Source organism: Pongo pygmaeus, chromosome 4 (genome assembly GCF_028885625.2).
Source record: "Pongo pygmaeus isolate AG05252 chromosome 4, NHGRI_mPonPyg2-v2.0_pri, whole genome shotgun sequence".
In the NCBI taxonomy this organism is placed as follows: domain Eukaryota; kingdom Metazoa; phylum Chordata; class Mammalia; order Primates; family Hominidae; genus Pongo; species Pongo pygmaeus.
The window spans coordinates 141,586,706-141,606,674 of record NC_072377.2 but is presented as its reverse complement, the minus strand read 5'-3'; the positions used below and the strand labels follow the sequence as shown (position 1 = coordinate 141,606,674).

At 41.1% G+C, this 19,969-nt stretch overlaps 1 protein-coding gene across 1 annotated transcript in view; it reads left to right on the top strand.

Moving 5' to 3' along the window:
- The window catches only part of SPOCK1 (SPARC (osteonectin), cwcv and kazal like domains proteoglycan 1), a 529,169-nt gene that overhangs the window by 440,115 nt on the left and 69,085 nt on the right, over positions 1-19,969 (top strand). The window contains exon 6 of the mRNA XM_054488779.2: positions 2,245-2,359. Within this exon, the coding sequence (XP_054344754.1) occupies positions 2,245-2,359 (115 nt within the window). The remainder of the gene's footprint in view (positions 1-2,244; positions 2,360-19,969) is intronic.

Here is a 19,969-nt window from a genome sequence, read left to right as displayed (position 1 = left end):
GGGTGGAATGAGCATGTGGCTAGACCTGGTGGGAAAGTTGACCCTCCTACAGGGAGGTGCTGCTGCAAGACATGGGGCCTGGAGCAGAAGTGTGGATTCCTCTCTCAGAGAGAGAAGAGAATGGGGTGGAGAGGGGGAGTCTCACAGTCTATCACAGATACAATCGGGCAGTAACAGCAATAGCATGATAAGACTTTATGATAAATAAAGGTAATAATTTTGACTTTATGAAACAAATGGACACATAAAAATATATTTTTTCCCCTAAATTAGCTTTAAGGATTCTTTTAATAAGCTGGAGAACCACTAGTCTGAAACAGAGGATTGTTCCAGAGAACTAGCCCAGAAGAGGCGGAGGAGGCAGCAGGCCAGTCATGGCAGCTGTGTCCGGCCCTGGGCACGTGCACACACGCTGTGCTGAGTGAAAGGAAGCTCCTTATGCTAGTGACCTGCTTGCTGCCTTCCCGGCATTCCACTCGGCTCAACTTCAGTCCACATGCTCTCTGTAGCACATCCCATACCTGAGAGCCTCTTTCGTACCCCATCCCTACGGAGACGTATGTCCTGCCTCACCTTATAGTCACATCCACATGGCTTTACAAGGACACACTCTTTTTTGCTTCATCATCTCAGTTGATGTGTGAGACATGGGCAATGGCTTATTTTTGTGTAGCCCCCACAATGCCTGCTGCCATGCTGGGCACGTACTAGGCACTGAGCAAATATGCACAAGAGGAAGTTTTGTATCAAGAGGGAGCCAGCACTCTGTCGGTTTGCTCTCTTGCCCTCTCCCTGAATGGGCAGCCGGTGACTGTATGGGTGATCATTGGAGTGACACAGGAATGACTTCAGTACGTTTAGAACCAGGTTTAAAGTATTCTTTCCCTCCGTTTCTATTCGGTATAGGGACTGAATAGCTTGTCCTCTTACAATGAGCCAGTATTTATCTGCGCTCATGTGTGTGGCTTTGCAAATGCTAGTGTACTTTTTTCAAAGGTATGCATTTGTGTTTTCCAAGGGCAAGGACTGTATCTCCTCTTTTCTTTCATTTAAAAGATTCCCCATGGCACCTGATAAGAGCTGCACGCACAGTGGGTGCTCATTAAATTTCACCTATCTCTTCTTCCTTTGAACCTCCACCAGATACACATGTGGTCCTGGGCCCGTGGGTCTTTGCAGAGGACCGATTACACACCAGCCTTGATCTTGAGAAATTTACAGACAAAAAAGGAGTAAACTCTCAGACAACACAGATCCAGGCCAATAGCAAAGTTGCGTAATTAGCCACACACAGTTCAGTATGGGATGTCTGTATTCCGAAGCCCCATATACACAGTGTTGTGGAATGCATTAAGTGCTTAGCCCTGAGCTTTGTGATCTTTTGCAAGTTACTTAACCTGAGTCTTAATTTCTTCTTCCATAATGTAGGAATAATACAAATGCTGATAATTGTTGTCTTTTGCACCTATTAATAACATTCCTCTCTCCCACCTGTGTTCTGAGAATTCATTGAGACTTAAGAGTAAAGAGCTGACAGAAAAATGACTAAAATATTACCATTGCTACTGACAAAGGGTTGACAAGAGGATGTGGATTATGGGCTTCTAATATTTAATCCTAGAATTAGGTAAACATTTCCACAGAGTCACAAGCTAGTTAGATGGCAGGCATCCTCTGATGGGGGAAGACCCGTGTAAACCTAGGTTTTGGACAATGGAAGCAAGAGCATTCATTCCTCGTTGCTCCCAAGGGGAAAGGGCTGAGCCTCAGATTACCATACAGACTTACTAAAGGGATTGTTACTCTTCCCTCCCAGGAAGAGCATGTGAGCAGGCTGAGAGGGACCAGCAGCGATATTCCAGCGGTGCTGCCTCCACACGGGAGGAGTGTGGAGAAGTTGCCTCAAAGTGAATGGAGGGGGTTCCTGGACCAGATAGGACTCTACAGATGTTAAGTTTCATATTAATAATTTTATTTTAGAAATAGTAACAGTAGTGTTTACCATCATTAAAGGAAGTCTTCTAGGGCTTCTACAGTGTTTTTAGAAGTTATCCTCTGCATTTGGTAAAATATAAAAGGCCATTTCGTATTCAGTATTCTGTAATTGAGACCTCTACCTGAGGTCGACCTCTCCCTGCTTTGTCTTTGCTTTTGTGAAGCAAAGGGCACTGCTGTTTCTTAGGAGGCGGAGTAGGGGTCTGTTGTGGCTGCATTTTTAAGACCTGTTGTGTCTCTGTTTTGCAGTGCAAATTGGAGTTCCATGCTTGTTCTACTGGCAAAAGCCTCACCACCCTCTGTGATGGGCCCTGTCCATGTCTCCCAGAGCCTGAGCCACCAAAGCACAAGGCAGAAAGGAGTGGTGAGTGGGGGTCTCCTCCAGAGAATTCCTGGGCAGGAATGGGGGGTCATGGAGGGTTGATGTGGCCGAGCTCTGTCTCAGGCACCAGGAACAAACTGGAGAAATGAGCAGACATGACAAGTAAGTACTCCAGATTTAGGGACCCTAAACTGAATTGCCTTCAACTACCATTAAAAAGAAGAACAAGAGCCTTTGAAAATAATCCTGTTAGACCAGGATATCCACTAGGTTCTTTTAGAGGTCATATTTGCTATGGTGTGGGAGGAGCATGTTTTTCAGCATCTAAGACCAGGACCTGCCCTGGGGTACATCTTAGTCTTTCTTGAACTCTAATCTTTCGAATCCTTTGAACTTCTCAGACCAAATATCGAAACAGAGACTGCAGAGATGTCACAACAGTGGAGAGAGTTCTCCCCTAAAGTATTTCCTTATTAATATATTCTGCTTGTAAGGCAGCACAGAGCCAGGGGACAGATGAAAGAGAATACCTCCCTAGGGGTAACTGTTTCTCTTCCATGGCTGAGAGGGGCAGGAAAAGTTGGGCTCGTTTGGATGTTTTCATGATGGAGAAAGTAATGTCGTCCCACTGGTCTCAGCCTCTTTTTGAGCCTTCCTTGGTGAGACCCAAGATAGACGTTTGAATTTGCCTTCTGTGGAATTGGGCTTTCTCAGCTGTAGTTGGCTTTTCTTGGAAATTGTTGCATTTCTGTGTGTGTGTGTGTGTGTGTATGTGTGTGTGCATGCACACGTGTGTATATGCTTATGTTTTTAAATCTAGGAGTGATTTGTAATGGAGCGGAATGAATGGGGTGTGAACGTTTATCTATTTGGCTCTTTATAAGCTATGTTGTCTTTTCCAGGGCAAATAAATGATGACGATTTCAAATCTAAATGTAATCATGGTGACTTCAGGAATATTGTGTTTAAAGGCTTTTTAACGAGGTTTAAGTCAGGATGTGGAAGGACGTTGTAAACCACAAAACACTGTGATTACAAATAATCTCCAATTATTATTCTTGATTTCTAAAAAGCTAATCTCATTGCAGTTAGGCCTGATTCATTTAGTTATAAATGCAGTAAGAAAAGTTAACTAATATACATAAGCCTCTTTGTAGTCTGGTCAGAAAATCTAAAGCCATGTGGTGTTAAGCAACTACATAGCCCAGAAAATTAACTTCTGTCTGGAGATTTCTTAAAAATCTTAGGAAATTTCAGAAGCCTCTCTTATTCTAGGTATATTGTTTATTGCTTTTATTCTGAGTCTAGGCAACGCCACGTTGCCAGCCGGGTGTGGTGGCTCACACCTGTAATCCCAGCACTTTGGGAGACCGAGGTGGGTGGATAACTGGAGGTCAGGAGTTCAAGGCCAGCCTGGCCAACATGACGAAACCCCACCTCTACCAAAAATACAAAAATCAGCCAGGCGTGGTGGCTGGTGCCTGTAATCCCAGCTACTCAGGGGGCTGAGGCAGGAGAATTGCTTGAACTTGGGAGGTGGAGGTTGCAGTGAGTCAAGATCGCGCCACTGTACTTCAACCTGAGCAACAGAGTGAGACTCCATCTCAAAAAAAACTAAATAAAAAAAGTCATTGCCACTATTTTGCCTGTAGTATCTGTAAATGAGGGTGAATGCATCTCTCCTTAAGAGAGATGGCCTCCAAGTCTGCCATTATAAGGTAACAGTCTGGGTTTCTGGGAGGGCCTCATGATTTTGCAAATAAAGAACAACCGTTGTTTCTTAATGATGGGCTTCATATTTAAGCAGATGAGATTGACATTCCAGGTGTGGCCTTGACTGTGCCATCTATTTGTTCAATTATTTATGGGTAAAAATGAGAACAGATTCTTATTGAATCTATACAAGTAACCCCATTGCCATTAAAAGTAAAGAGACTCAGACAAAGTGTTCTTCCTGAATTCTGAAAGGCCAGTGAGAACAAGATTACCATTTAAAAATCTTTCATTTCAAAATGTTTACAAAAGCACAGGCTACTAAGTTATTGGTGAGAGACAGATCAGGAAAAAACAGAAAAAACTCTGTGATATCAGAAAATAGAACATTAAACGTAATACCAACAATATTACAAAACAACTAAAATTCTATTTCCTCATCAGTTCCTTTAGTCCAGTATAATGATTTTTGCTCCACCGGATCCTGGGTCAACAATTTGCTTTTATGAACACTCTTTGGAAATTATCTAAGAAATACCACCTTGGAAGCCTGCACCAATGAGTCTGTTACTTGAAGTGTCAGTAGTTCAAACTTGGTACAATTCTCTCCATGAGGTTCTAAGACTGTCCTTCATTGTTAAAGACTTCATTTCTAGGCTTTGACTTACAGCAGAGTTTTCACGTAAGTATGAGGGGAAGCAGAAGCTACCTGTTGGTGGTAGTTAATTTATGACAATACCAACAGTATCCTAACGCAGGAGAAAATAATCACCTATTAGGGTACATGTTTAACTATCTAATATGGATTTTTTTTTTTTTTTTGAGATGAAATCTTGCTCTGTCACCCATGCTGGAGTGCAGTGGTGCAATCTCAGCTCACTGCAACCTCTGCCTCCTGGGTTCAAGCGATTCTTCTGCCTCATCCTCCCTAGTAGCTGGGAGTACAGGCGTGCACTACCACGCCTAGCTAATTTTTGTATTTTTAGTAGAGATGGGGTTTCGCCATGTTGCTCAGGCGGGTCTTCAACTCCTGGCCTCAAGCAGTCCTCCTGCCTCGGCTTCCCAAAATGCCGGGATTACAGATGTGAGCTACTAGGCCTGGCCAAACTATCTAATATGGATTTGATCAGTGTTTTCCTACAGGATAAGAACACATTTGGGGGAGTGAGGGCATTGATAAATCCCCAGAGTCATTCTTTGAAATGAAACACTTAAGTAATAATGCTTTACCTGGACAAAATTGAGCACGGGAAGGCTGACCTTTTCCTTTGATTTGACACCCCTTTCCATGCAGCTCTCACAGTAATTCATGACAGGCAACAGGGCTGACCTGAGGTGGTGGCAGTTCAAATGAAGAGGAGGGCATGGGTACAAGGGAGAGATCAGAAGTGAAATAAGAGGCAACTTTCAGTTGGCAACTTAGCTGTGGAGAGAGGGAGGAAGAAGAGCTGAGCATGCAGTCCACCTCCCCTTACCTGTCAGCAGCCTCTTCCAGAAGCTGCAGGCAGTGGGCGTGGTGTCCACAGGCAGTCCTGGCCCCTGAGACACATTATGGCTCTAGACCGTAGGAGGAGCTGTCTTATTTCTGTGCCTATTGCAGAAATGAGAGTTTACAGTCTTATAAATGCAGGTCTGTAAAAACTGTGGCAATACACACATGCACACACATACACACACATACATACACACAAACTGTTGTGTTGATATTTTATTTTCAACCTTACCTCTATTCTGAACCTCATTTCTGAGGTGAAACTTTTATAAAGTCACTCCCAGGTCAATTCTGTTAACGCAGGGCTGTACCTGAATTCCAGGAAGTAGAAGTGGGCTGAGGGCTTATGAGCTACAGTATTGGTGGGAGGCTTTTCCTGGTGTTTTCTCTTTCTTTGGGATCCATCCACTTAGATGGAGTTCTTAACATCTTCAGTTAGGCCAGTGGTGTTCATTCTCACTGCATCTACCGAGAGACCTGTACTCACCTTGTCCACTGAGGTCATGGTGAATCCTCTTTGTTCTCTGTTAGATTCCTCTGGGTTTACTAGCCCGCTCAGCTTCTTCTTGGCCCTGTTCAGGGGCACAGAAAACTTGAGGAGGCCCTTCTGTGGTTTTCTGGCATCAAGAAAGACTGTAGTGAGGTTGCTATCTCAAGCCTTCTCTTCATGGATCTGTTCTGTTAGACCAAGATATGCATTAGGTTCTTTTAGAGGTGCCTGGCAACCGTTTCTACTCAATGCAGAGCACGGTTTTATGAGGCTTGCCTCAAATTGGCTTTCAAGCTGGTAGCCAAACACAGGTCCTCTTTACTGCCAGGGCTCCCCACCTGTCTCAGGTTTCAGAATCACCTCTTCCCAACCTAGGGTCCAGAACTGGGTGAGAGATGGGGAGAATTACAGAGAGGAAAATCCAGCACTCACCTGCATGATATTCTCCTTCTCAGAGGTTTACTTCTTGTAGCCCCACTTTGGTCAACACTGGATGTCAGTGTGGAGGATGTATGAGGCAGGTCTAACTCACTCTCTTCCAATCTCCTAGTGTGCTCTGCTTCTCTGCCTCTTCCAGCCTTTGGTCTTTTGAGTTATAACATATTCAGCTCTGGCAAATCAGAAGTCTCTTGTCTCACCTTTAAGTTTCATCTGTTTTTTTTTTTTCAGAAGTCAAAGCCAAGCGGCTGATTTTTTTTGTTGTTGTTGTTCTCTTTGTTTATCTGGCATCTCTCCTTTGGCGTGTACCCTGAAGAGATGGTGAAAGGTGGGACCATCCTTTAAAATTTCTGAATATTTCCACTACACCTCTAAATTACCTCCTGACATGGGCAGGTGACTTCATTGCCTTATCTCTCTCGTCTCCATAAAGCCAGTCCAGCCTCAAGAGTATGAAGCAATGGTTATCCACAAAAACAAAAAATAAATAAAGGAAAACACAGTTAAAAAGAGGGAGATAAAATTGAAATCTCTGTGTTGGACCTGGGGTTCTGTGCATTTTTTCTGAGTCTTTTCAGGAAAGGTCTCTCCCAGTTTCTCTTGGTATTTTTTAGGACCCAACAGTCAGCCCAGTCAGCAAAGTCACTTTTTTAGCTCTGACCTGAATTCTTCAGCTCCAGGGCATTGCTGATGCTTTTTCTTCAGTACTCAGTGAAAACCATGAGGAAAGTCTGAGGTGCTGTCTTTATTATTATTATTATTTGTAATGCTTGAAAATCTAAAGAGGAAATAGAGGTCTCTTAAAAGTGGAGGCTTTAAGGTAGATTTTTCAGCTAGCCCATACTCCACCCTTTCTGAACCTGAGCATCTGCCCACTCTGCCCTACTTCCCCTGTTTCAGGGACATAAACCACTCCCTTCCAGCCTGAGCATAGCAGCCCCATTCCCCGCACCTCATCTGAGGAGGGATTTGGAGCTTCCTCTTCCCCGAGGTGAGGACTTGGCAGGGTTGTAGGATTTTGGATCAAGAAGGGTCTCACTTATCCCCTATCACACCATGTTGAGGAGTCCTCTCTGTTCCTCCAAGGTGCCACAGCTTTCCCCATAGGGACCAGGGGAAGGCCAAATTGGTGGGGCCTCAGATCTCCCCGAGAGTGACTCCATTCTTACACGTTACCACTTAGATTACACCTGTGGGAAGAGTTTGACCACCACTCGTCTTTATTCAGTCCACATTCACCAGAAGAGAACCCTGGAGGCTCACTGAGAAAAGATCCTTGCGTGCTGTCAGCTGACAGCTCACCTGACCCTGGGTCTAGTGAGTTTGTTCCTATCACGTGTGGGTACATCCTCAGTCACAGTCAGCAGCATCTTTAGCCTGAAGATGGTGGCAGGTCTGTATGGTGGGAGTTAAATTTAATTTCTCCTGGGTCTGAAGTCACTTGCCCGCATCTTACAGTATTAACCATCAGGCAGAGAATGTCACCACACTCCCAAACCAGCAAGGTTTAGAATGGCATCCTACAGGCGCTCTCCCACCCGCCCCCTCCACTCTATCTCTAGAAGAGGAAACAGAACATTCTCCAAGGACAGCTCCTTCTTTTCTTCTGTTGGCACAGATTAGATTAGAAGGGATGTGACTCCAGCCTAAGAAATTATGGAGAAGGCTGTGGAACTGTTACCCGCTTCCTGGCCTGACATGAGCTGGGAGGTAGGAGCAGGATGGGGGCAGGTTTGGTGCAGGAGGGGAGGAAAGAGAACTGCAAGTTTTTCCAACAGGGCGTGCTAAAGAGGAAATAACAACTTCCCTCCAGCTGAGCTATTTAGAACAGTAGAAAAATAGTCTACAGTGATTTTCTTTTCTCAAACAGTGTTTTCAACCTGAGGGCTAGATTCTGGGGGAAACCGTCTTGGGTTGACAGACGGTTGTCCAATTCCATTACTTATCACAAGTGGAGATGGAAAAATGTGTATAAAAGGGAACAGGAGGCGGTGCAAAAGGGAATAGGGTAAGGAGTTCCTCCTAGCTGTAATGTCTCAATGGAAAATTCCTGAAAGAATCCTGCTGCAGAGGCTCCTAGAAAAATGGAGATTTATCTTTGCATCCAGGAAAGAACATTTTTCTTTAATGCCCGTTGTGTAAGAGAGTGAAAGCCTTGGGCTTGCAAACTTGGAATTTAAAAGCAGTTTATACTAACCTTTCTATACCTATTCAGCTTCATTCACTTGTCATTCAGTACTACATTTGGGTCAGAAATTAAGCACATGAAGGAATATTTAATTTTTAGGGCCTTGTTATTCTAAATGTCGTGACCTTAAAAAAATGCTTGAGAATTAAATTGGCAACTGCATCAAAGAAGAGAAACTCATTTGTCAGGACTCTGAGGTAACTGCTGACTTTGACTTTGATCTCAGATTCTTCCTTTTCTGTGAGTTCAACTCTGGGAAAGTGCACCACAGGTTTTCCCGGTCCTCTGAAGTCGATTTGATAGCAAGTGACTGGGGAAAGCTAAAGGTGAACAGAGAAAGAAGGATAAGCTGAGGGAAATGTAGCTGGGGTTGGAACCAGAGTTCAGTGAATGGGATAGAGGTTTGTGGTAGAAATTAATGGCTTTGATAGTTTGCCCAGACAGCACTCTTCTCCTGCCCTTACTGTTTTTTTTTTTTTATGTACAAAATTAACATAAATTCTTTTTTTTTTTTTAACTTTTAGTTTTAGGGGTATAAGTGCAGGTTGGTTCTATAGATAAATTGCATGTTGTGAGGGTTTGGTGTACAGATTATTTCATCTCCCAGATAATAAGCATACCCAATTGGTAATTTTTTGATCCTCACCCTCCTCCCACACTCAACCCTCAGGTAGGCCCTGGTATCTAGTGTTCCCTTCTTTGTGTCCATGTGTACTCAGTGTTTAGCTCCCATTTATAAGTAGGATGATGCAGTGTTTGGTTTTCTGTTCTTGTATGAGTTTGCTTAGGATAATGGCCTCCAGCTCCATCCATGTTGCTGCAAAGGATATGATCTCACTCTTTTTTATGGCTATGTAGTATTCTATGGTACATGTGTACCACATTTTATTTATGCAGTTTACCACTGATGGGCTTTTAGGTTGATTGCATGTCTTTGCTATTGTGAATAGTGCTGTGATGAACAGATGCATGCAGGTGTCTTTATGGTAGGACAATTTATATTCCTCTGGGTAAATACCCAATAATGGGATTGTTGGGTCAAACGGTAGTTCTCTTTTAAAGCCTTTGAGAAATTGCCAAACAGCTTTCCACAGTGGCTGAACTAATTTACAGTCCGACCAGCAGTATATAAGTGTTCTCTTTTCTCTGCAGCCTTGCCGGCATCTGTTATTTTTTGACTTTTTGATAATAGCCATTCCAACTCATGGGAGATGGTATCTCACTGTCGTTTTGATATGTGTTTCTCTAATGATTAGTGATGTTGAGCATTTTTTCATATGCTTGTTGGCCATGTATATGTTTTCTTTTGAAAAATTTCATGTCCTTTGCCCACTTTTTAAGGGAGTTGTTTGTTTTTTACTTGTTAATTTAAGTTCCTTATTGATTCTGGTTATCAGACCTTTGTCAGATGCATAATTTGCAAATATTTTCCCCCATTCTGTGGGTTGTGTATTTACTCTGTTGATGTCTATTTACTCTCTTTTGCTGTGCAGAAGCTCTTTAGTTTAATGAGGTCCCATTTGTCAATTTTTGTTTTTGTTGCAGTTGCTTTTGGTATCTTTGTCATAAAATCTTTGCCAAGGTCTATGTCTAGAATGGCATTTCCAAGGTTTTCTTGAAGAGGTTTTATAGTTTTAGGTTTTACATTTAAGTCTTTAATCCATCATCCCAGTTTGGTTATTAATTTATTTATTTTGCATTTACCTTCAATTATTTTTATATGCATATAATAATTTTTTAACTTTACTCATCCATAATTGGGATTATATTCTACAAAATGTTTTGCACCCTGCCTTTTATATATCATACATATATTTTCATGTAAGTACATGTAGACCTATCTAGATATGTGTGTATTTGCCTGTCTATCACCAGCTAACCTGCCTACCTGCTTCCTTGAACTCCAGACTTAAACATGTAATGACTACTTAGCATTTCCACTTGGATGCCCTAGGCATATCAAGCTTAATGTCCAAAATCAAACTCCTACTCTTTCCCCGAAATCTGCTCCTTCGTCCTGCAGTGTTTGCTATTTTAATTAACTGCAACTCTATACTTCCATTTGCTGAATAAAAAGCCAAAAAACAAAAATATAACAACCTTCTTTTTCTCTTACATGCCACATATAACTTATCAGCAAATCATATTGGCTCCACTTTCAAATATAGTTTCAGACATAACCACTTCTTACCATCTCCACAGAGGAACCACCCCAGAGGTTTAAGACATCCTTGTCTTGTCTTGTAATAGCTTCCTAATTGATCTCCTGGTCCTTACGTTCTTTTTTTTGCACATGGTAGTCCAACGGATTCTGTAAAATGTAAATCAGATTATGTAGTCCCCTGTTCAAGATACTCCATCTTGTTAAGATTAAGAGGAAAAGTAAAGTTCTTTCATCTTCCCCATCTTTTGCTGCTCTGATACTTGTGTGCTCAGCTCCAGGCACACAGGTCTCCCTGGAGCTCCTCAAATGTGCCCTTCACACCACTGCCTCAGGACTTGGCACTGACCATCTCCTAGGCCAGGAACCTCTTCCCCAGACATCCATGGGGCCACTCCATAAACCACCTCTTTAAATCTTTGCACAAATGTCACCTTCTCAGGAAACCTTCCCCTGAACTTCCTACCTACCTTCTCCTATTTATTTTTCTCTGTATCATTTATCACCTTCTAATATATTCGTTTGCTTACCTTTTTTCTTTATTGTCTATCTTGCCCAAGTAGAATGGAAGTTACAGGAAGTCTTTTTGTCTAGATTTTCAATGACTGACAAATGTCAAATGAATCTACCTCATTCTTTTTAAAATGTTGTCCATTGTACATATGTACCATAATATACAGTGTTTAAAATAGTAAACAGATGATTTATGGCACAAGATAGTCTGTATAAGGTGCTTAATTTGTGAATTGTGCTAAGCACTTTATGCATATGTTTAATCCCTCTAACAGCCAAATAATGTTATCTCCTTTGCTGGTGAGAAAATTTGAGATTTGGATCTATTCAGTACCTTGCCTAAGGCCACACAGATAATAGATGACAGAACAGGGATCTGAAGCCTTTTCTGGAACTTGTGCTCTTACCCTTACATTATACTGTGTTCTTAACCTAAATTCAATGTCCACTGAAAGGTCAGGCTTCCTTTGAAAAAAGAAAAAGTGCACACCCCACTCTTCCACACATGTGTCCCTCCATACACTTTAAGCTAAATTTTCCCATGCTTTCGGTATTCAGAGAATATAGCCCTTTACGAGAACACAGCCCTCACTGATGGGATTTTTCCAAAGTGAAGGAATTAATGTCCTCACACATTTTCTCCTGTCTTTTTCTCAAGCAGGCTTAGCTCTCTGAAGTTTACCAAAACACTGGCATGGGCTCATTGTTTACCACCATATTATACTTTTCTGATAGCTACAAGTTTCCATCCTAGCTCTTAAAGATAAAAATTAATTTGTAATCTGTCCTGAGGTTGACTATTCTTCCATTGCCCTGCTATCCATTACTGTGAAAAGAAAAGACAGCATTACAATAAAAAATAAATTGAAATTATCACCAGACGAAAGTAAGTGGCTTCCACCCCACAAAGCAGGCTGCTTAGTGAAATGTTGGTAGGCCTCTTTCCTAGATCCAAGTGGTGTATTGGGAGCTAGGCGTTTGACAGGGCAGAGAGCAAAGAAAGGTGTGGCCCCAGTCCAACAGGTGTAGTGAGAATCAAATGAGCTCAATTTTTGCTATAAAAGTAGAGTCACAGTTCACAAAATATAACTTTTATCATCATTGTCATATCAATGATGATGATTCTCTGTTTGAAAACCCGAAGTGGCAATTACATATAAAGCAGGAATGTCACTTTGATAATTTAACTTGAGGAATATATAATGATGCCAGATAAAGCTCAGAATCAATAGTTGGTTGAATGTATAGTGATAGATGTTCAGATTGGTTAGAGCTGCAACCAAAACACAAACAACCATCCAGCTCTCTCCTTATTCCGAAGAGACTGAAGTAAAAGAGGGAACTGAGAAATGTGTTCAAATCACAAAGAAGTAATTAGAGTAAAACCTTGTATTCTTCTCTTAGTCCCAGAAAGGTCACCTCCAAGGCCCTCCTGCTTGAAAAGAGTGAGCAGAGCTCTATGTCAAGAGAAGAGACCTGCTGACACAGTAGGAGATCTGGTTATGAATCTTATTATTTCAAGGCTTAGAATGAGCTTAAAGCAGCAATAACTTCAGAACAATTTAGGGGAAGTACTGGGAGGTTGAGGAACAGTGATATTAGGAGAGAGGAGACCATAGGGTCTGCATAATGTGTGAAGCCCTGCTTTCAAGTTTCCCAGTGATGTAGTAGCAGGTCTTCCTGGAGGCAGGTCCTTCATACTTGCGTAAATTTTACCATGTAGAAGGATCTTGAATGAACAAACCCAGCCCACCTGTTGCATAGCAGTCGGTGGTGGGGGGAGGGTCTCAAGAAGGTAGTTACATTTGCCTGTCTCCTCTCACCCTAGCCAAGAGAGCACCAATTTACTCTGGATTCCTTGGCCTTACTATGTTTGGTCCAAGCTTGAGTCTCCTAAATGGCTGTTGCCACCAAGTCATGTGTGGAAGTGGAGTGAGGCTGACAACCAAGTAGATCCCCTGGGCTTCACTCAAAAACAGATGTGATCATAGCCCCAGCCAAGAAATACTCCCGAAAATGACTTGCAAAAAAACTTAAGTTAAAAAAAAAATAAATGTCCTTTTTTATGAGGGCTACTAATCCTATGGAACTACCCCTGAGAAGTATTACAGAGGCTGAAGAGGCCTAAATCTCTCTCCCTGTAAATCCCAAAATCTTAGAATTTAGGATATTATATCATAAGCCAGGCTAGTCACCAGGGAGTTTTTGCACTCCAGGACAGTAGCTTGGAGTGGACGGCATCATGTCCCGTTACTCCCTTGACCTCATCTAAATCCAGATCTCAGTCTATGACCTGTTTCCTCTAGGGTGGGATACTGCTGGTTCTCCCCAGCCTCCAGGATCTGGCATCTGTACTTCCCATAGACCCCCTGTCCGCCACCCCCACATGATTGGGTGGCTGCAATAGCGTCCCCTCACCTGCCAGACTTCTGTCTGTGATTCACACCTGCCAGCCTGTCTTCTCCACCAGGGTCGTCAGCTCCAGCTTTTCCTACAGCCTGTTGGCTGCTGTGTGTACCATGCCCAGGACAGTGCATGGCACAGATTAGGCTGACTTCAATCATTTGTGGAATGAAGTATCTGAGGAAATGTATAGGGTCTTACTGTTTTCCAGGCACATTTATGTACTTGAGATTTTGGTGGTCCCAGCCCTTGGAAAAGTTGGGTTTTGTAGGTGACTTAGGTCCCAAAGTCGAAGAGGCAGCTTCCTCCACCTGAAGGTACTTGTCTATGTACTTCCTTACATGGGTCATTCTGGGGCATGACCTCAGGCTAACAGGTAACTGCTGTGCGTTTCTGGCTCCCCTGCACTGGGAAGATGCCATCATCAGAAGCAAGCTCAGGCAGTCTGTTCTCTCCCTACAGCCTACCTCCCTGACTTGAGAGAAGAGCTCAAGGTGTCTCAAGAAGCAAATATTTTTGCCTTAATGACAGAGGTGTAGCATCCTGTGGTATAGAACATTCTGTTTAGTGTTTCCTTGTGCTCTTGTGAGAACACAGAACATTTATAGCCAGAGGAGGAAGTATATGGAGATTATGAGCATTTGTTCTCATTTGAGTGAAGAGCTTCTGTTACAAGAATTATACATAGTTCTGTCTTGTGAAATAGTTGGATTAAAATCTGATTACCATTGTGCCCAAGAGGAAACTTGCCTATTTGGGGAAAGTATAATGAGTTAAAATAACACAGATATGTTACTTTGTGTACCTTGCTTCTCAAGTTCTCTGAGCTATATTTAAAATTTAAAGCTTTAAACAATACCCCCAGAGGGTTTTTTTTTTGCCCTAAAATTGAGGACAGCGACTGGGTCTGTGGTAGTGAGTAATGTATCTTCATCCATTCAGCCGTCCATCCAGCCAGCTGGCATTTATTAAGTGCCTGTTCTGTGCCCAGGTCCTATGCTGTTTCTCCCCTAAGTGGGATAACAAGAAGTCTTAGGACCAGATACAACCACAGTGTGTTGCTCATGGGTCTGCATATGGAGCTCACTTATGTCTCAGGGTAATAATTGTGTCGAGCTGAGCTGTTTTCCATGTCTTTATAGAGCAGAGTTTATAAGTCCAGGACTCCAATAATTTTTATTGCTGAATACATTTCTATAATTTTGACATACTACGATCGTGGTCTCTTTGGTCAGAAGAGCTAGGCTTCATTTCATGTGGTTGAAACAAGGACACCTACTTAAAAATACAGGTGATTCTATTACGTTTTGAACCTTATGTACTGGCATTGTAAACTCATTAGGTTGTGACCTTCTTGAAAGCAGGGATTATGTCTAATTTATCTTTATATCCCCAGCATAGGGTCTGTCAAGTATATGGTCACCATTAAGTGTAAATATTAATTTACACTTAGTAAATTAATATATCTGTTTATATTATATATATAATATAATATATCTGTTATAATATATTTTATATATATAATTATATATAAATATATATAATATATAATATAATATATCTGTAATATATCTGTTACATATTTAATTAGAGCAATACTTCATAAATATCTAAATTAAATTTAGTGTGTTTCTACTTCCTGTCTGTTATGAGTTGTTTTTTCTCCATATGGCAGAGACTGACCTCCTTCTTGGTTTACTCCAAGACTTCTGATTCAAGTTGGCCTCTAAATTCTCTGGGTGGCTTTCCTTGTTGGCTTTCTGTGATAACCACACTGACTCCTTTGTCCTCTGGGGCCCAGTGCACATGGTTTGTTGCCTCCTTGTCCATGAGCAGCAGCTAAGGGACATCACAGTGTGGCTTCTGCCACATGTGCTGCCTTTGCTTTCTGTCTTCTACAGGAAGACTCCTGTTCCCCTGACCTTCTGTGAGCCTAACTCTGTATCTTCAAGGTTTAGGCAAACTTGTTTGCACTTCTCTACTATTTGCCTTCAACTATATATGATGAGACTTGTTGAGAGGGAGTGTTATACACTAGAAAATGCATCGCCTGTGGAACCAGGCAATTGTAAAGTTGAATTCTAGCCCCAGAACTTGCTAGCTGTGTGGCTTTGGGCAAGCTACTTAACTTCTCTGAGTCTCAGTTTTCTCATCTGTAAAAAAAAATAGGTAGGCCTATCTTGAGAGGTTATTAGAATGAAACAAATTAATTGAGATAATTATGAAAGTGGCGGGTTCTAAAAGGTGCTCAATAAATAACATTTTCCTTCTTTTTTTAATGTGTGTGAACATGCATGCACACACACACACACCCATTAACACGGATCTGTTCTTTGTACAATTTGACAATACCAGCCTTCCAAAAGACCTTGGAATTCTAGAATTAGTCTTGCAGACATGTAGCAGAGACATTGTTAGTTGTCTAGCCCATACCTGTTTGATTCTGGTTTTCTTTGAGGAAGAATAAGCTCACCTGCATTCTTATTTTCCCAGTCTCTTCCAGCTGAGGATGTGGCCCTGTGATTCAGTTCTGGCCTGTGAAATGCAAGAAAAGTCTTCTAGAGATTTCTAAGAAAGCTTTTGCTTTTATAACAAACAGGGACAGGCAGAACTTGTGCTGTGTTTTATCCTTGCAGAGGTGTGAGTGGAGCTGCAGCAGCCTTTTTGTAGCCACAGGATGCCAAGCCTAAGGCTTCAAACCCACCCCCCACCCATTAAGGATGACTGAGCTGAAGCCCAGAAAGAACCTGGGTCCCCAGTGGCACTATGGAGTAGCTGAAGCAACATTGTGACGCCTTTCTTCTGATTTCTTGTGTCACAAAGTAAATCCCCATGAATTTATGCCACTGTTAACTAAGCTTTCTTATTTGCAGCTGAACACATTTTATAATGGAGATAGAGCACATCCTTTTTACAGGCAATATTGGTGCAAGGTCAGAAGTTGCCAAGGTGTCAGGAATAATGGCAACTTGGTATCTAGGGAAGGAGGAGACCAGAGATGGCCTCAGGAGCTGTCTCTGGTTTACTCCAAGACTTCTGATTCAAGTTGGCCTCTACACTCTCTGGGTGGCTTTCCTTGTTGGCTTTCTGTGATAACCACAAGGGACTACTTTGCCCTCTGGTGCCCTGTGCACCTTGGTTGGTTGCCTCCTTGTCCATGAGCAGCAGCTAAGGGACATCACAGTGTGGCTCAGAGGTCATGCTCCTTGTCTCAGGAGCATGTAGTTCCTAGAACTAGCTAAAGGTCTTAGAATGTCCTGGAGAGGGAATATTTGACCTATGGTTATAAATCATGTGTTCCTCATGCCTTGTAAAGACTGACAAGGGAGCAGAAAAATTGCCCCATGGTACCAGCCAGCAAGGCATGCTGGACCGGAACACCCTGTGCCTGCAGTTGAGTAGAAGAAACCACCCAACTGGAGAAGACAGGTATGTGATGGAAGACAGGAGACATAGGCTCATTTAAAATGAGCATTAAAAAAAACATAGGAGTTATACATATTTATTATAGAACACTTAAAAATACTGCAAAATACAAAGAATAAATTTTTAAAATTACCCAGCCTCCCAAACTGAATATAATAAAATACTATTTAAAAATCTTTACTATTAGCTTAATAATACTTAATAATATTCCCATATCATCAATTATTCTTTTAAAACCTGATTTTTAATGGCTGCATGGTGTTCAATTCTATAAAAGTATATAATTATTATAACTAGTCCTTTATTATTGAACATTTAGCTTCTCTAATTTTTAGTTGTAAATACTGCTTTTATGAACAAAAATGTATATTAATTTTGCACACATCTTAATTATTTTCATAGGGTGCATTTTTAGCAGTAGAATTTCTGGGTAAAATTGCTTGTATACTGTAAGTCTTCTGTTACATACTAGCAGAAATTCTTTCAGAAAAGATGTGCCACAAGTGATGTGTAGGAATGCCTAGTCAGAGGACCGCTATCATTTTTGGATACTATAATTTTTAAAAGTATTTTTCCACTTTGTGGGTTAAGAAAAAGGTAGCTTTCTTAGCAGGGATTTAGTTTAACAGTATGTGATTGACACTCCTGAACCTAAATAACAGGGGTTTAAACAAAAGAGGGTGTATTTCATTTTCACATAAAATGAGTCAAGTGGTAGGAAGTCCAGGGCTTGTATGAGGCAACCTCAATCATGAGGGAACCAGGCTTCACCCTTGTTGCTCAAACAAGTCTGCCTCATGGTCCAAGATGTCTGCTAGAGCTCCAGCCCTTCCAGCTTTAGTCCAGTCAGTGGGAAAAATTGAAGAGCAAAGAAGGGCATCCCTTTCTTTCGAGCAGACCTCTGTGAATTTGGATACAGTTCTGCTTACATCTCAATGGCCATCTCAGTCTGAATTTAGTCTGAGTACAGTCACACATGGTCCTACCTAGATGCTGGGGAGTACAGAGTTTTCAGGTCGAAAGCAGTAAGCCAGCTAAAAATCAGGGTTCTTATTACTAGGCAGAAGAATGGGTCTTGGGAGACAATTATCTGACTCCTACACATTTTGATTTCTTACTTCTTTGACCATACTGGAGGTTAAAGGTGTGTATGTGTGTGTGCATGCTATTTGTAATTATTTTTAAAATGCCCCATATCCTTTATGATTTCCCTTTTAGGATGCTGATTTTTTTTCTCAATAGTTTCTCAGGTTATTCTTTTATATCCTTAATTTGATATGAATTCTTCATATATAGTTCACTTTTCTCCCAATATGTCATTTGTCTTTAACAGTGCTTTCTGATGAACTAAGATTTTGAGGTTTTTATCCAGTCAGGTCCATCATTCTTTTTGTTTAGAATTTCTGGCATTGATATGTGTTTATAAATCTCTGTCTTACTCTGAGATCAGATAAAATTCCACCTATGTTTCTATTTTGTACTGTCATGGCTTGAATTTTTCATGTTCGATGCATAAGGCCAGTGGCATTCAAACAGGAAGAAATCATTTCTACAGTAAGCCAGTACTCAAAGCTTTCACCAGGCAGCACCCTTACTCTGTAAGACATGCCCTATTTTCTTTTCTCTATCATACCTCATGTTTGAGAAAGATTTTTTGAGGGCCCATTCATAGATTGCACTCGTAGTTGGAAAAGTACTACTAATAATCAGTCTAATACTTTTTGGGGTATAATAGGAAAACTGAAACTATATTTTGTGTGTGTGTTTTAAATAGCCAGTTCAAAAAAATGATTTTTACTCAATAATTCATCTTTCATCTAACAAGTTATCTGCTTTTTCATATTTTTTCATGGGTATTCTTATCTATTCTCTCCGATAATATTCAAAATCATTTTGAAAACTTTAAAGAAATGATATTTAGATTGCATTTACAAAGTAATTGGAGAAGAATTGATAACTTTAGAGTTAAGTTGTTCCATCTGGAAATGTGGCACACATCTCTCCAAGCCTCCTTGGAAAACGTCTGCAGTTTTCTTTCAGAATACGGGAGTATTTCTCATTACATTTATGACTCGAGAGTCAATGTTTGAGATTGCTTTTTGTGAATGAAATCTGTTTTCCATTTTTGTTAAAATGACTATTTCTTTCAAATAGGAAATCTTGATTCTGACAGTTTTTAGTTTATCACTTTGGATTTTCTTTAGAAAATGATATCATCTGCAGATAATGGGCATTTTTATCTTCCTCTCCAAAGTAAATTTTAAGAAATAGTCATTTATTTATGTCTCTATTTATTTATGTCACTATTGCTAGACACTCTGTACCTTATGTATGTTTCCATGTAATAGTCCTGAAAGCCCAGTGTTGGGAGGGACTATGATCTTCATCTTAAACACAAGAAAATACGCCTTTTAAAATTCAAATTCTTCCAAGACACCCATCTGGCAAATGGCAGAGCCAAGATTTGAACTCAGATTATTCTTACTCTTACACTTGGGCTTTTAAGTACTTCATTCTATTGTCTATATGTATGTTACATTTCTTTTGTGTGTGTGTCTTAATGCTTTGGTTAAAACTTTCACAATAAAGTGAATAATACTTTGCTAAGAAGTCCCTGCTACAGTAATTTCCGTTGTTGCTGGGGCATAAATGGGAATCAAGGCTGTGAAGGCCTTTGCACACACCATCCTTCTAAGATTGGTCTGGTGAACTCCTGATGCATCACTTAGAGACAACTCTCCTCACTTTCTTGGCTTGATCAATTCTTGGTCATTCTTCATGCTTAGAACACTGTGTTCCCCTTCTGTTTAGCAACTGGTGTCCAATAA